Below are 16,956 nucleotides of genomic sequence, written 5' to 3'. Positions count from 1 at the left end.
ATCTCCCTCTCTGCCAGTTTACCACATAAACAAGCCATGTGGTGCAGCCATAAATTTACCTGACCTTTTGGAACCCACAAAAAATTCAGATCCACTTGGACCCCCTGAATTAAACATCCATCTCTCTCTCTCTCTCTCAATCTCTCTCTCTCTCTGTGCAATGGGACACCATTTCCTCTTCTCACAACAACAACCCTGTGAGGTAGGTCAGTTATAAGATCATGTGACTGACCCAAGGCCGCTCAGCGAGCCCCTCCCAGAGCCTTCTCAAACTGTAGATAAGGGTGCCCATCCTAAGAGGGAGGCGGTTGGAGCCCCTGGTGGAGGTAGCTGGCACATTCCACGGCGGAAGCTAACTTGGTATAGCCCTGAAAGCTCACCAGGTGAGATCCTGCCTCCATACTGCAATCGATAATGCAATATTATGCGAAGTTACTCCACCCAAAGCCCATTCATTCTACCCAGCACAGGATGGTTCTGTCGGTTTCTTAGAGGAGGAAGGAGGCGTACTCAGTTCCTTAGGATACTGATGTCTGCCTCCCCAGAAGCAGAATGTAGTTTTCTTTCAAAGTCTGTTGTGACACCTTTCAGGACTGGCGTTGTCAAACACATTGAGCAAGAGTATTTCCAGACTTCGCTGCATAAAAGAAATCAGTCTGACATGGGCGACTGCCAGGGACTGCAACTGAAGCCAGAAAAGGACCCGGAGGCCTCTCCCCTTAGATGCTGGTGGCTTTATTATGTCAGGTTAGGAAATCAGTTGATGGGATGAACGCTTGGCCTAGGCGAGAGCATATGCAGCCAAGGGAACGGGGTGGTTGATCGAAGAGTCAGACCTTCTTGCATTTTTGACGAAACAAGCCCATTCATACAACAGCCCTGTACTTTGTTCAGATGTTTTAATCTATTGAATAGATTAAACAACGCGTAGGACGCTTTGTGCCTATATTCTTGTTCTATATGCAGGCATATTGGTTAGAGTGTCAAAAAAGAATCTGGGAAACCAAAGTTCGCATCTGCACTCTGCCATGGAAGCTTGGAGGGCGACCTCAGGCTGGCCACACTCAGTCCACCCTACTTCACAGCATGGTTGTTGCGAGAGTGAAGCGGGGGAGGCCAGGGTGGTGTTGCAAGGAGGGTGTAAATGAATTAAATAAATAAATAGTCTGATCCTAAGTACCTGGAGGCGCTTGTCATAAACCGTTTCCATTGGAAGCAGATCTGGCTGGAGCTAATCACTTCCTTAAACATTTAACACAATCAGGAGTCACGTCTTGGCAAGGCACCCATGCTTACGTGCTAAGAGCCGATGACCCAAATGGGAAAAAAAAGCCTCTCGCTTGCTATCTAAGACAGAAACAGATGCTGCGCCTACTGGGCAGATTGTGTGTGTCTGCACTGAGCCTTTTCCAGCAGTCCTCCCCGTTTAACTAAGTATTGGGGCCAGGGAGTTCTCTCTCCTGCCAGGTCTTGGCAGATTACTGAAGAGGCCAGAGATCCTTTTAGTAAGTCACGGGGCAGCCAGGGTCTAGCCCCCTCCCTGCGTGGAGACCTCAGGTCCTGCACTGCTCTCCTTTTGTCTTCCACACCCTCCCCAGATGCTCCTTGTCACTCACCTTGAAGAGGGCGGGGTGTGTGTGGTGTGGATCTTTGTTACCTTTATGCCAATGAAGTGTCAATACCCCCCCCTTAATGTTCAAATTTGAACAATGGGGAATGTTGACTCTTACCCCATACTGCAATAATACCAGGATCTTAAACATTACGACTGTAGGTTACATTTTGGAGGGATGGCCACTGATATGCGGACACATCCAAAATGACATAGGTGACATCTTGAGAGTTGCAAAGTTTGCTTTGTACTTTTATGCCATCCAGAATGAGGGATGTGACTCCCAGAATGTTGGTGAGAAAGATATTAGAGGCAAAGTTTGGAGAAACCTAATTCAATTACAGATAAATGTCAGATAAATCTGGAAAGGGAGTAGAGGTTGGACTATAACAGGGCTTTTTTTCAGCTGGAACGCGGCGGAACGGAGTTCCGGAACCTCTTGAAAATGGTCACATGGTTGGTGGCCCCGCCCCCTGATCTCCGGACAGAGGGGAGTTGATTTGCCCTCCACGTCACTTGGCGGCGCGGAGGGCAATCTCAACTCCCCTCTGTTTGGAGACCAGGGGGCGGGGCCACCAGCCATGTGACCGTTTTCTCCGAGGGCAACCCACTGAGTTCCACCACCTCTTCCCCCCCCCAAAAAAGCCCTGGTAATGCCAGCACATGACCAAAGCCTAGCGAAGGCAGATTGGTGACCTGCTCTTCATTAACTCTAGGAATTGACAATTAAGCATAGAAACATTAAGGTTAAGACATCACATGACAATATGCCTGGTTTATTCTCAAGTTCACAGACCTTCTACCCTTCCTTCATCCATGGAGTCAAGATTCAAAATGTCTTGGTTTTGCTCTAACCACAGTTCATTGTGAAGTACAAATTGTGTCAGTGTAACAGGCTGGGGGGTTTTCTCCAGCCCACAGAGCAGGATTCTGAACCTTGTGTTGGCAAGAAACAGCACCTAATTTGTTGAAGTTCCAAAACCTGGATGTCACCACAAATTGTGGCCAGATCAAAGACTTCCTAAACCAGAAAGTGTTTCAATATCCGCCCCCCCCCCCCACTCGGAGACCATTTTCTCCAAGGGCAGCCCACTGAGTTCCACCACCTCTTCCCCCCCCCCAAAAAGCCCTGGACTATAATAAACACTGATAGTTGCCAAATAACAGCAATTGTCTGCAAGATATGAGATGAAATGGAAACCAGGGCCGTTTCCACACGGCTCCCCGCTGCTCGTAACAACCTGGAATATCATGGAAGATCGCGTTTTCTCTCTCGAGATTTGCGCGACGTCACACGTCGCGCAAATCTCGCGTGAGAAAACGCTATCTTCCGCGTTTTTTTTCACAATATTCCGGGTTGTTACAAGCAGCAGGGAGCCATGTGGAAACGGCCCAGGAAATAAAAAGTCTTTGTTAATTTAAAAGCCGTTGACGATGACTGAAAATCCCAAAGCACATAATCTGAAAACGTTACCAGAGAGTCCATAGAATTACTGCTGGATTGTAGCTTTCCTGCCTCATGGAAATAAATTTGATTTAAACCGGATGAATTACTGACCCACAAGGTTGAAGTTTAGCACACATATGGAAGGCAATTCTGTTTATCGGACCAGACTTCTGCTGGCAAGAGTAGCCCTTCGCATTTATAAAACTGTAGAGAGCACTTTGCATACAGTAACTTCTTGTGATCCGTTGAAGAACCCTGTAAAGAAGGCTAAGATTATTATGTACACAAGGCTGGCAAGGCAAAGGAGATTGGTGGTAGAGGCAGGACTCAAACGCAAAACTCATTTTTGCACAAGTGGGCTGCCAAAACGGGGCCAAGTTCCAGGGGCCCGAGGGACCGTGGGCAGTGTAAGTCATGCGATTGGTTCCCATATTATGTTTAGGCTGGAGGGAATGAAGGATTTGTTATCTGTGGACGGAGCTCTCCACAGCTCTGGTTCACAGCTTGGTCTCTTAACCACTATACTACACAAACCTTTTGAATTTTGCTCACAGCATAAGTGTCACAGAGCACTGACGCCAACGTTTTGAGCAGTCATGCTCAAAAACAATATTTAAGGCATTGTTTTGTTATCAGGGAAAAAAAGGAAAACTGGAATATTTCTGAACTAATCTCAAAGGAAACTTTCAGTCTTAGAGCTAGTTCCTACGAGGTTTTCCTTTGGGACATAGTATCTGATGAAGGGAGCTCTGACTCCCAAAAGCTCCTCCCCTGGAAATCAGGCGGGTCTTTCAGGTGCTCCTGGGCAGGAACCTGGCTGTTCTACTGCAGACCAGCTCAGCTGCCCACCTGGAAATATTGGGCATAAATACCCAAGTACAAAGTACATAAGCCGTGCACAGGGCAAACATTAATCAGACCTGCGTGTCTCGTTATGCCTGTTCCTCCTCGATACTCAAGTATCAATACAAAGTATTATTCCTGTTCCTACTTGATACTCAAGTATCAAAAATTTCATGGCACCTGCCCTCCCCGGAACTCATCTGCAAGGACAACTACGCAACTCAGTTCAGCAGGGGGCCTGATCCCAGCGCACTTTCCCCAAGCCTTTCTCCACTACGGCATGGATGGGAGGGGTCTGCTTTTCAAAGGGCGAGGAGGACAACACTTCCACTGTGTATGCTCAACGTCTTTCTAAAAACACCCACACTTTAAAATTTCTAGAATGTCTTTAAATCATGGCCTGTACCCCAAATAGACCACATTGCTGCTGGTCAGGATCTTTGCCCTCCAGTTAACCTCTGATAACTATGCATGTTTACGCCGAAGTAAGTTGCTACGTTCAGGAAGACTTCCTTCTTCCACGTAAGTGTACCTGAACGAGTAGCACTCTTTCCAGGACACAGCAATTAATGGGAGAATTCTAGCGAAACTTTTTTTTACAAGGTTGATTTAAAAGAGGGGGGAAATACATTTGAAAGTGCATAAAGAATCTTGAACAGAATACAGAATAATAGATTTAATCTACAACAAAAAAAATAGGCTAAACTTTAAAAGGTATTGAAATGGCCCTCTGATGCACCCAGGACATCAGGGACGGATGTGTGAACAAGTATCCCAAGACTGTCCACTGGATAACTAATAGACTTTTCAACAATTTATTTAGATTTACACCAGACTATATTTTGAATAGAGCATAAGACCTAAGAAAATAAAGAATTGGCTTTCTACGTTTTGGGATTGTTGAGTAGTATTGTAGAATAACAACAGTGTAGGGGGAGTTACAGGATATAAGAAGATCAAGTTCATTTTCTTCCATTAATGTTGGATCTTCCATTGCCAAGCAGCACGTCGATCATGATTATTAAACTGCTTAGCTAGAGAAGGGAAGGAAATTTACAGATGTTTCTGTGCAAATGTCAAATCAAGATGGCGCCAGTCGTGCCATATGCTTGAAAGAAGCTCTGCGGATGGATTAAATGCCTTTCTGGTCCGCATCTAACACAGGGCCAAGCTACACATGACGAATGACACTTGAACAGCAAGTGTATTTCTCCCTGTTCACTTGCCCTCCACTCAATCCACTTGCCGTTCAAGTGTCATTCGTCATGTGTAGCTTGGCCCAAAGTGGCCAGAATGAGCCTCAAACAGGCAAACAAGCGCAAATTTTACAAGTAAACAGCTCAAGGGAAATGTGAGCCTTCTGGCAGGGGGTGGGGGGTGGGACTTTCTTTGCTCTCCAGCACCAGCTTCTGCAGGCTGACATTTTCCCCTACTGTGACTAACAACAGTTTAGAGGAGCCCATAGAAACAGCAGGAGGGAAAGCGTTAACTCACATAAACACACACACACACACACACACACACACACGAGCCCAATGCCATGGTACCAATCCAGATCAAGGCACTCTGTTGCTGCTTTTCAAGAAAACAGGCATTGTTTGGACACCCAGTACCCCATCCATTCAACATCCATCAGTAGATGCGGCCATCTCTTGATATGACAGGGGAAGAGGAAGAAGCCCATTGACTAAGAAGGCAGCAGTGCATACCTTCATGGCCCTTAATCGTTGTTACTCCCTGAGGAAGCCCATTAATCAAGAGTCTTGTGCTACTGAGAAAACTAGACCGTGGAAACTATTCTGGATAGAACTCATAACAGACACAGAACCTGAATCTCAGGGTGAGTAGCAGTATTTCCCGGCATTATTCCTCTCTAAGAACATTTCGGGAGAGAGAGATTATTTTTCCAGTATCATTGATCCAGAGGAGTTAGCCGTGTTAGTCTGTAGTTGCAAAACAGTAAAGAGCCCAGTAGCACCTTTAAGACTAAACAACTTTATTGTAGCATAAGCTTTCGAGAACCACAGCTGTCTTCGTCAGATGCATCGTCAGAACAGAGCTGTGGTTCTTGAAAGCTTATGCTACAATACAGTTGTTTAGTCTTAAAGGTGCTACTGGACTCTTTACGTATTTCAATACGACAGATATGTAAATTGAAAAAAATGAGAGGGGAGTGCCTTTTTAAAATTATAACGGTAGAGGATTTTTCCTGTACAGCTTTTCCTCATGAAACGTGGATTATTTACATGCTTTATCACTTTCTTTGCACAAAGTGAGATTTTTCCCCCCTACAGGAGGAGTTCCAAACTACTCCAAGAGGTTTAGCAAATTTTTTTTGTTTCCACTGCAGACGGTCCTTGTTTCAGTCCCAGGCCCGTGTCTTGCCCCCTCTGGAAAGCCTAAACTTCCTTTGGCGGGTTCAGAGAGAATCGTTTGTCCACGTTCTACCCGAAGGCTTCAACTCCTGGGCACTGCGTTGGATTAGCCGTCTCATTTCTGCCATGGCTGATTTGGGACGGCTTTTCCTCTCAAAAAAAGAGAAGGGAGAGCCAGCCTGCTCCCCCCCCCCCCCGTGCTTCCTGCTGTAGCACAGGTCTGGTTTCCTAAACAATCCTTTTATACATTTCACTGATTTGAATTGCTCTTTCAAATCCCCAAATCCAACGAAGGAATCCTTTGGTTCACATTTCACCTTATTTATTTAGTACATTTTTATCCCACCGTTCTTCCAAGGAGCTCAGGAATACATTGCCATCCCCTCCTCCCTTTCACAACAACCCTGAGAGGTAGGTCAGGCTCAGAGACTATGACCGGCCCAAAGTCCACCAGCAAGCTTCACGGCAGGACAGGAATTGGGAGGCACGCTTTCGGCAGTGTTTTGGTCCTGTCTGGAAGGCAAGTCTCCGAACGTGATGCTGGAAGACTGCTGCTTGGCCCCTCGGCCTCTCTGCCTACAGGGCCCCACAAGCTTCCACTTTGCCCTCCGTGCTTTTTAACCGCTACATGAAGCCACGGGGCCTTTCCCAAAGTTGATCTGAGACGGGCTGTCGTCATTACGTGGATGATAATCAGCTCTTATCTTGTGCTTCCCATGGATTCCATGCCCTGGTGCCTGGAGGCAGTTTGGGGTTGGATGAGGTCTAGTAAGGTGACACTTGATCCTTGCAAAATCGAGGTGCTATTGGTGGCAAGAAATACCGGGTCAGGAAACCGAGGAGTCTCCAATTATGAACGGGACTGCACTCCCCCTAAAGGAGCAGTGCTGTAGCTTGGGGGTTTCTCCTCTTGGAAAAGCGGGTCGCAGCGGTGGCCAGGTGAGCCTTTCTCCAGATTTGGCTGGTGGTGAGCCATCTGTGGCCTTTCCTGGGCAAACAGGTCTTGCTACTGTTGTGCATCTAGATTAGGCCACTGCAATGCCCTGTACATGGGGCTGACCTTAAAGAACGTCTGAAAGCCCCAATTGGTCCAGGCTGCTGCAGGCAGACTGCTGGCCAGAGTGTGTCGTAGGGGCCGCATCCCTCCAGTCTAGTTCCATCTAGACTTGCTCCCAGGCTCAATTCACAGTGCTGGTATTGACCTCTGAAGCCCTGTATGGCTGGGGGCCAGCAGAACTCAAGGGCTGCCTTCCCTCTGGGACCATTAGGGTCATCTTCGGAGGCTGTTGCACGTCCCCATCATCGGAGGCCAAATGGGAGGCAACTGCAGAATGGGACCCAAACGCGGCATTCCCTCCTCAGGGAAATGAGTTTTCTTCTGCCGGGGATGAAGGCTTTTGTGTTTTGTTTGGCGTTACCTCATTTACTTTAACCGCTGCACAAAGCAGGCCTACGCCTTAGCCATACACTCACTAACAGGGCAATCCTAAACAGAGTTAAACCCTTCTAGCCTCATTAGCTTCGGTGGACTTAGAAGGGTATAACTCTGTTTAGAACTGCACTGTAAGTCTCTCAGCCTCTCAGGTGCAATATAACTTAAAAGGCTACTGTAAGCTTTACTGAGATGATGTATAGCAGCCTCTCTGAATACCTATAAAAGGACTATTGTAAAGTACAGACAAGTGCAGAATAAGTTTATTCAGAAATATGTGGTGTGAGTCTGGTTTTGGAATGAGAAATTTAATGATGATATTAGACCATATGCTCCTCTTGAATAGCAAGATCTAAGGATTTAAGTCTTTCCATGTTTTGTACTATCTAAGAATACAAGGTTGTAAAATCCCCCCCCACACACACACACCAGTTACATGGTTGCTATTGCTCTTCCTTACAAGGTTCTTATAATACTTATTGAGATAATCTAGTACAATAGTTATTATTTAGTACATTTTTATCCCCTTCCCCTTCCTCCAAGGGGCTCAGGGAGGGATGTATTGGCCTCTCCTCCTCTACTTTATCCTCACAACAACCTTGCGAGGTAGGTTAGGCTGCAGGAGTGATGGGTCCAGGGCACCCCACCAGCGTCCATGGCAGAAGGGAGAATTGAACTGGGGTCTCCAGATCCTAGTTCTCCTTCTTCTAAGGAGTGCAGAGTGACCTGTAGAGTTCTCCCTTCCTCCCTTCGAACAACAAACATGTGAGGTAATTTTGGCTGAGGCGCTGGGACTGGCCTTAAGGTTTAAATTGGTGGGGGTTTAAACTCAGGTCCCCCAAATCTTAACCTGACACATCTATGCCACATTGGCCCAGATAATGTATGTGAAGTATCTGAAACCTTTGGGGAGAGCACTAAATAAAATATACTAAAGTATGTACTTAGATAAAGGTAGTCCCCTGTGCAAGCGCTGAGTCATTACTGACCCATGCAGGGACATCGTATTACGATGTTTTCTTGGCAGACTTTTTACGGGGTGGTTTGCCATTGCCTTCCCCAGTCTACCCTCAGGAACCTGGGTACTCATTTTACCGACCTCAGAAGGATGGAAGGCTGAGTCAACCCTGAGCCGGCTACCTGAACCCGGCTTCCGCCAGGTTCAACTCAGGCCATGAGCAGAGCTTGGACTCCAGTACTGCAGCTTACCACTCTGTGCCACGGGGCTCCTCAATATGTACTTACTTGGCAGCAAATTCCACTGAACAGAGTGGGATTTATTTCAATGTAACCACACAAAAGATCATTTTCTGTCCTACGTACTTCTCTTATTTCTTATTTTATTTCTCTTGTGACTGGAACGGTGAGGTTGTGGGGACCATATCACCCCCGTCTTGTTCCATCTGCACAGGCTCCCGGTTTACTTTCTGGCTCAATCTTATTTCTTATTTCTCTGATGTCCTTATTTCTTGTGTCCTATGTAAATGAATGTTTTAAAGGCTCACAAGACAAGAGGCTACTGGAAAACAAATAATACCCGGGGGGGGGGGGGTGAGGAAAGTTTTTTGCACAACACTCATCCTCTTTTTTATGTATCAAACTATTGGAAGAAACGTGGTGAAATTCATAACAAAAAAGCATAATTGCTGGGGGGGGGGAGGTTTCTTAGGGCTTCATTAGGAACTCCTCTCTTTCAAAACAAACATTACAGCATGACGTACGAAAACAGTTGAAGAGAAATGAAAACTTTTGATAAGAAATCCTCGAATGAGAAAAAATCTGGATTAATCCAAGAAAGGAAATGCATCTCTGTTCTAGCTGAAAAGGGGCACTTCCTCACGAGGCTCTATGTCCCTGCCGATAACGCTCACACAAAAATCTTCACATGACCAGGCTCTGTGTGGCCACAGGAAAATTAGCTATTTTTAAAGGAAATGGACTCTCTAAGCCACAGATAAAAGGACCACTTCAGAGTTCTGCAGTTACAAATAAAAGACAAGTGATTTATCTCCAAAATCAACCCAGAAGCAAGTCAAATCCTGCCACGTTAAACATATATTGCGACATGTCAACAAGGTGCCTGTAAAAATAGAACTGTGTGGGCGTAAGTCTTGCGGTAACTCCCGGGGCTGAACACGTCCTCCTCCGTGGAGGCTTCTCTCCCCACATCGATGCAGGCTCATCTGCTCAGCTGGTGTAAGAAGAGAATTTCACAGAGCCCTACAAGGGCAGTGACAGCACTCCGGTACAGCAGGGCTTAGGCTGGGCTGCAGGAGGAGGTGGGGGGGGGTCATTTCTCAGCCACGACACCTCTGCTCCACCCACCTGTATGGGATGGAGGAGGAAAGGGGGGACTTCTCGCCTGGCATTTTAATCCTGCTACTTTAGCCAGGTGCGTGGACTTACCAAAGACTTCATGCAGATACTCAGGAGTAAGCTAGTAGTATTTCCTGCCCTGAAGTGTGATGCGGAAGCCCCCTCCCAGAAGGTTTCCCCAAGACCCTTCGCTGGTTTTTAAAGGCACAGTTATGAGAAGGGAAAGCGCCTAGGCAAGCAATATATGATCGAGAGGGAAGAATTCTGATCCAGGCTGCGCGATTCACTCATTTTTAAAGTAGTTTCAGGTGGGCAGTTGTGTTGGTCTGCAGTTAAAGACCAAGATTCGAATCCAGAAGCACCTTAGAGGCCAATTAAATTTGCAGGGTATAAGCTGCAGCGCTCTCTGGTATCTGACAACGGCAAAAGCAAATACCCTGCAAATCTTAAAAAGTCCAGCAGCACCTTGAAGACTAACCAACTTTATTGAGGCATAAGCTTTTGAGAACTACAGCTCTCTTTGTCCTGCATCTGACGAACAGAGCTGTGGTTCTTGAAAGCTTGTGCCTCAAGAAAGCTGGTTAGTCTTCAAGGTGCTACTGGACTTTTTACTATTTTGCATCTAAAGACTAACTCGGCTAACTCCTCTGGATCTGTGACCCTGCAAATCTTGTTGTTTTTAAAGGTGCCACTGGACTGAAATCGCGCCACTCCTTTTAAAGGCTGCCGAAGCCTACAGAGTCCACCCACCGGAGTATTTGAATGCAAACTTTCAGACGCTGAATTCGGGCCGATCTGTTCAGCGGATCAGACCGGCGGCACAAAAAAGGTCATTTTTGCCGAGTCTGCTTCAGCGAACTGCACGATTTTCAGGAGGGGGCTGCTCGGGAGCAAGCGCCGGCGTGCGGCTGGGAGCCGGCCCCCTTCCCCGGGATCCTCGTTCCAGGACCCGAGCCCGGCGCCCGAAGAACTTTCCCCGTTGCCCTCTGCGCCCGGCTTTGGATCGGAAAGGCGACGCCACCCGGTTCTGCGGGGAGCCTTTCCCGGCCCGCCCTCGTCTTCTCCCGCGTCTGCCCGGCCGCGGCCCCGCAGGACTCGACGGGCTTCGAGCGGAGGGCGCCGCGGGCCCCGGGGCACTTTCTCCGGCGCCCCCTCCCCGGCGAGAGCCGCCCCTCGCCCGCCCGCCCGCCTCTCCCCGCCGTCCAATCGGGGCCGGGGCGCGGAGGCGAGGGGCGCGGCCATTGGCGAGCCGGCCTGCCCGCCGCGCGGCTGGGAGCGGGGTGGCGACGGGGCGGGGCGCCGCGCCTCCTCCGGCCATATAGGCGCCGGCCGGCCCGGGAAGCGGCGGAGCTGGAGCGCGCCTCTGCTGCTGCTGTTGCCGCCGCCGTCGCGGGTCCCGGGCGGGCTGCCGCGCCTGGAGCTGCCGCGGGGGCAGGCGACTTGTCGGCAGGGCCGCCGATGCCTCGGGAGCGCCGCCGGGCCGCCGCGCCGTGAAGCCTGCGCGCGGGCCGTCGAGGGGCCGTCGAGGGCGGCGATGGGCCGGGCGCCGGCGGGGGCCTGCTGGGCGCTGGCGCTGGGGGCCGCCGTGGCGGCGGCCGCCGTGGCGGGGGCGTGGGGCGGCGAGGCGGGCGTGTGGGTGCCGGAGCACGGCTTCTGCCAGCCCATCTCCATCCCGCTGTGCGCCGACCTGGCCTACAACCAGACCATCCTGCCCAACCTGCTGGGCCACACGAGCCAGGAGGACGCCGGGCTGGAGGTGCACCAGTTCTACCCGCTGGTGAAGGTGCAGTGCTCGCCCGAGCTGCGCTTCTTCCTCTGCTCCATGTACGCGCCCGTCTGCACCGTGCTGGAGGCCGCCATCCCGCCCTGCCGCGCCCTCTGCGAGCGCGCCCGCCACGGCTGCGAGGCCCTCATGAACAAGTTCGGCTTCCAGTGGCCCGAGCGCCTGCGCTGCCACCGCTTCCCCGTGCACGGCGCCGGCGAGATCTGCGTGGGCCAGAACACCTCCGACGCCCCGGCCGCCAGCCGCCCGCCCCCCGCCGCCCCCGAGGCCCGCCCGGGCAGCCCCCCGCCGCCGCCCGGCCCGCCGCCCGCCGCCGCCTGCCCGCGCCCGCTGCAGGTGCCGCCCTACCTGGGCGCCCGCTTCCTGGGCCGGCGCGACTGCGGCGCGCCCTGCGAGCCGGGCCTGCCGCACGGCCTGCTGCACTTCTCGGCGGCCGAGGTGCGCTTCGCCCGCCTGCTGCTGGGCGTGTGGGCCGCGCTGTGCTGCGCCTCCAGCCTCTTCACGGTGCTGACCTACCTGGTGGACCGGCGGCGCTTCAGCTACCCGGAGCGGCCCATCGTCTTCCTGGCGGGCTGCTACTGCCTGGTGGGGCTGGCCTACCTGGCCGGCGCGCTGCTGGAGGAGCGCGTGGCCTGCCTGGAGGCCGCCTGGCCCGAGGGCTTCCGCACCGTGGCGCAGGGCACCAAGAAGGAGGCCTGCACGCTGCTCTTCATGCTGCTCTACTTCTTCGGCATGGCCAGCTCCATATGGTGGGTGGTCCTCTCGTTGGCCTGGTTCCTGGCGGCCGGCCTCAAGTGGGGCCACGAGGCCATCGAGGCCCACGCCCAGTACTTCCACCTGGCCGCCTGGGCCGTGCCCGCCGTCCAGACCATCACCGTGCTGGCCCTGGGGCAGGTGGACGGCGACGTGCTCAGCGGGGTCTGCTACGTGGGCCTCTCCAGCGTGGACGCCCTGCGGGGCTTCGTGCTGGCCCCGCTCTTCCTCTACCTCTTCCTCGGCACCTCCTTCCTGCTGGCCGGCTTCGTGTCCCTCTTCCGCATCAGGACCATCATGAAGCACGGCGGCACCAAGACCGAGAAGCTGGAGAAGCTCATGGTGCGCATCGGCGTCTTCAGCGTCCTCTACACGGTGCCCGCCACCATCGTGCTGGCCTGCCACTTCTACGAGCAGGCCTTCCGGGACACCTGGGAGAAGACCTGGCTCCTGCGGACCTGCCAGAGCTACGCCGTTGCTTGCCCCACCGGCTTCACCCCCATGAGCCCGGACTTCACCGTCTTCATCATCAAGTACCTCATGACCCTGATCGTTGGCATCACCACCGGCTTCTGGATTTGGACTGGCAAGACGCTCCAGTCTTGGCGGCGCTTTTACCACAGACTCAGCACGGGCAGCAAAGGGGAGACTGCGGTATGAGGGTCTGCCCCCTTTCTCAGGGCCGCTCTTGGTTGTGCAGGAGATGTGGGGTGGAAGGGGGCGGTTGAGCAACAGAAAATGTCCCATGCACTGAACGTTCTGACTTGGTTTTCCTTGTGGGCTGAGTTGGAAGCGCACCGAATTAAGTGTCCTTCTTAAGACTGCTTTGGGAGACCGTGAGGGTCCGTCTTCCTTTTTTTGGGCTGCTGTTTTATTCTTGTAATGTGTGTCCTGCAGGGTCTGCTCAAAGGGGAGTGCTGGAATTCTTGTGCCGAGGATGCAACGTCGAGGGTGAGGGGTGGGCAGGAGAGAAAAGCGGAGCGCGCACACACGTACCTTACACAGAGTAGCCCCAAATCAGATGCAGGCTTGTAACTTGGATAGAGGAATGTTCCTTGAATCCAGTTTCATTCTCTCGCAAACCATAGACCAGCACGGACTCTGGTTTTGTGCTGTTTTTTTAATTGAAACTGCCAATTAAAGCTCTGTTGGGGCTCTCTGTCTATATGTTTGGTCTGCAGTCCCATTCATGCTGACCCGGGAGTAAATCGCATGCTTCTCAACAGGACTTAACTTCTGAGTGAATGCGTGCTTGGGCTGCAGGGGGAAAATATTCTTTCACTTCAGTTCAAAAGTTTTCTTTCCAGTGGAGTCCCCCTTTGGCAAAAGTGGGTTGCTAAGGTTTTGGGGAGGGGGAGGCAGGGAAAGAGAAGGAGACGCTTCTCTGTGGGGTTGTAAGAAGACAGGATGTGTTGATTTTCGGGAGAATGCTTTTTACTCTTGGGCCTTTATTAACAGAGACAAAAGAAAAAAGTCTATTCCCCCCCCTCCAGTAAAGCATAAGCCGGGGATCAGCTTTTATGGACAAACTAACAAAAGAATTTGGTGAGGTTCAGCTATGGATGCAGCCAGACCAGGCAGTTCCACATTCCTTTTGGAATATGGAGGGAGGGGAAGGGAAGTCTCCGGAAGGTCTCTGGTCAAACTGAAGGATATCCGAGACACCCTCCCCCCCCCTTTTACAAACACTGGTTTAATTCAGAACACCTGACAAAACAGCTCGCATAAAAATCGGTAAAACAAGCATGGATAAATATCTCCTTTCTTTCCACCAGCCTCTGTTTTCCTGTTAATTATATCTTGCCCTTTGATACAGGAAAAGAAGGATTAGCTATTTGGCAACAAAAAGAATATTTGGCAATGTAGACCTGAATGCTTTGATGGCTGCCCTGTGCTCCATTCGTGTGCTTGGAAACCCCTCTGGGGCTTAAGGGTGTTGAACAGTGTTGGGCTGTGGCTCTTTTGCAGAAGTGAGTGCTACCAATTTTGTGCATATTTTCTGCGTAACTGGCTCACATTGCAATCGTAAGAATACTTTCCTGGGAGTAAGCCTCATTGACTAGACCTGAGTAGGATTCTGAGGAGACCTGCTTAGGATTGCTCTCGGGTAGTTCCTTAAAAGAGTGATGATGAAGGCTTGTGGTCCTTTGCACTTGTATGTGAGCGTGTCCCACTGAACTCAGCATGTGGAGGATTGGGCTGTATGTCCTATGGAATGAAATCTGTCATGACTAATTGATGTCCTGTTAATTGACATGACCAAAAGTACACAACTAATTTGCGGGGTTTGTGCTCACAGTGCAGAGATTGGGATAGTGCAGTAGTTTAGTATGTCTTCAGAGTCCTTAAGAGGTGCCTGCCCTGCCTTCCTTTCCTTTCCCTTCCTTCCTTTCTTTCAAAAATCAGTGTTCTGAATCTTTTTAAAATAAAACACACAAGCTTTCTGATATCTAAATCTTGTTCTTTTGTAATAAAAACGCAAACATGTTTTAAACTACATCATTATGTATAACATTTCCTGAATGAGGACCACTGGTTAAAAATAGAAAGAGGGGTTTTAAAAAATGGGAAGAAGGAATATGAAATGCACCTGAAGGGAAAGTTCATTTATCTTTTATTTTTTCAACTTTTTGTATTGGCTGCTGTGAACTGAAGGGGTTTGACTGTCTTTTTTCCTGAAAACCTAATTGGAGAATGGTGGGTTTTAACAGGCTTACTTCTGTTTCTCCTTCAGCCTCAAGGCTGTAATCATTTCCTCTTTGTTTTAATGAATGGAGCCCCAAATTCTTGTTTTTAAAACCTCTTTAGAGAGCTGTTAAGGGAGAGGACAGCCTTCAAAGGGGTGTGCAGGCTGGATGTGTGTGTCTGAGGATGAAGCGGGGAGAGAAACAGCCCACTATAATTTTGCGGTACTGATTTCCTAGGTTCAGCGATGCTGGCTTCCCCCCCCTTTTAAGCGTGCATAAGACAAACTGAAAGTGCAGTATGTATATTTTGTAAATCTGATATTTTGTAAGAAAATATATATGTATTTATGTTTTTACTGGCTGTTTTGTTTCATTTTCAGAGGTCTGTGTAAGACTGATTTCATTATATGTACAGAACACAAAATAAATGGATTTTTAATACAATATAGCTTTTTAAAAAGTTATCTTTTTATTTTAAATTTCTTACAAGGTTCATGTTTCTTGCCCAGTTTTGCTTAGCTGTCTTAATCAGTCCTGAGCAGAGTTGCCCCCTTCGAAGCCCATTGGCCTCAGTGCTATTAGAAGGGGGTAAATGCTGCTAAGGATTTCACAGTTAAACACCCGCCAAGTCAAAGTGGCGTCAGACTAATTCCGGAGGTGATGCTGTATTCCGACATCCCCCGAGGCCAACGAAAAGCCCCCTTGTTCATCTTTCTGTCTCCGCTAACTAAACCAGGAAGTCCTCTGTCTCGGAACGGCCCGGTTTCTTCCACTGTCCCAGTTTGGGCGCTGTAAGGAACGCACTGGCCGTTGTTTCTTGCTCACAAACGAGGATCAGAATCCCGTTGAGACTGATCTTAGAAATGAAGCGAGTTCTCTAGTACGCAGCCCTGATCTTCCATAACTTTTCCTGGCTCTGCCAATTGCTTTAAGGAAGTTGCTTAATGCAAGTCCTGTTTGGTGGGTCCCCTCCCCCCACCAAAAGAGTGGCGATCATTTGACCGCTGCTAAAGTTACCAGGCTGCGAGTGCAAGAAATGCTAACGCAAAGACTTAAACATAGCTACTGGGAGGAAAGAGAGCCTTACTCATAGCGGAAAAAGGGAAAGGAAAATGTGCTTTCGTAAATGCTTTTTTGTCTTTTAAAATTCTGTGTCTTTTTCACCTCGCCTGGATTTGCTCTTCCCACACTTCCATTCTGAGGAATACTTGCTTAAGCATGTTTCTTCTGAATTAATTCCCTCGGAATTCAGTGGTATGCTACATGCTAAGCACGTTTGGGTCATGGCCTTGAGTCCCCAAGGAACACACACTTGCTAGTTCATCATGTACAGGATTGCTAAACTTTTTCTTTGCTAGCAGATAGCTTGTGCCAACCACAATCTAGAAAAAAAAACACCTTCACAGAATCCTTGACTCCAGGTAGTATTTTATTGGGATTTATACAGTTTTATCATGGCTTTCTTTAAAGTCACCTGGTGCTTAAGCATTGTTTTCAGTAACAAAGATACTAGAATTTGCAGTGCTTTGCTGCTAAACGTGCTGACGGTCCAGTGCAGATCTTTAGAGTTAAGGCAACTAAAATGTGTGACGTACATTATATCCAGTATTTGGGCCTACCCATTTCCCATCTTCCTACCACCTGGCTTCTCCCCCTTCCACTGCATGCAGATGGGGATATTCTTCTGTGAAAACAGGCATGGCTCAGG

At 49.7% G+C, this 16,956-nt stretch overlaps 1 protein-coding gene across 1 annotated transcript; it reads left to right on the top strand.

The window, feature by feature from the left end:
* The first annotated feature begins 11,455 nt into the window (after nt 1-11,455).
* On the top strand, nt 11,456-15,692 carry FZD7 (frizzled class receptor 7). The gene has a single exon (XM_054971664.1). The coding sequence runs from the start codon at nt 11,560-11,562 to the stop codon at nt 13,219-13,221; it is 1,662 nt and encodes a 553-aa protein (XP_054827639.1). The 5' UTR covers nt 11,456-11,559; the 3' UTR covers nt 13,222-15,692.
* Nucleotides 15,693-16,956: the final 1,264 nt, after the last annotated feature.

The sequence above is a fragment of the Eublepharis macularius genome, chromosome 2, assembly GCF_028583425.1.
Source record: "Eublepharis macularius isolate TG4126 chromosome 2, MPM_Emac_v1.0, whole genome shotgun sequence".
NCBI classification, from domain to species: domain Eukaryota; kingdom Metazoa; phylum Chordata; class Lepidosauria; order Squamata; family Eublepharidae; genus Eublepharis; species Eublepharis macularius.
The sequence above is the reverse complement of the archived record's forward strand: the minus strand, read 5'-3'. Positions and strand labels throughout refer to the sequence as shown.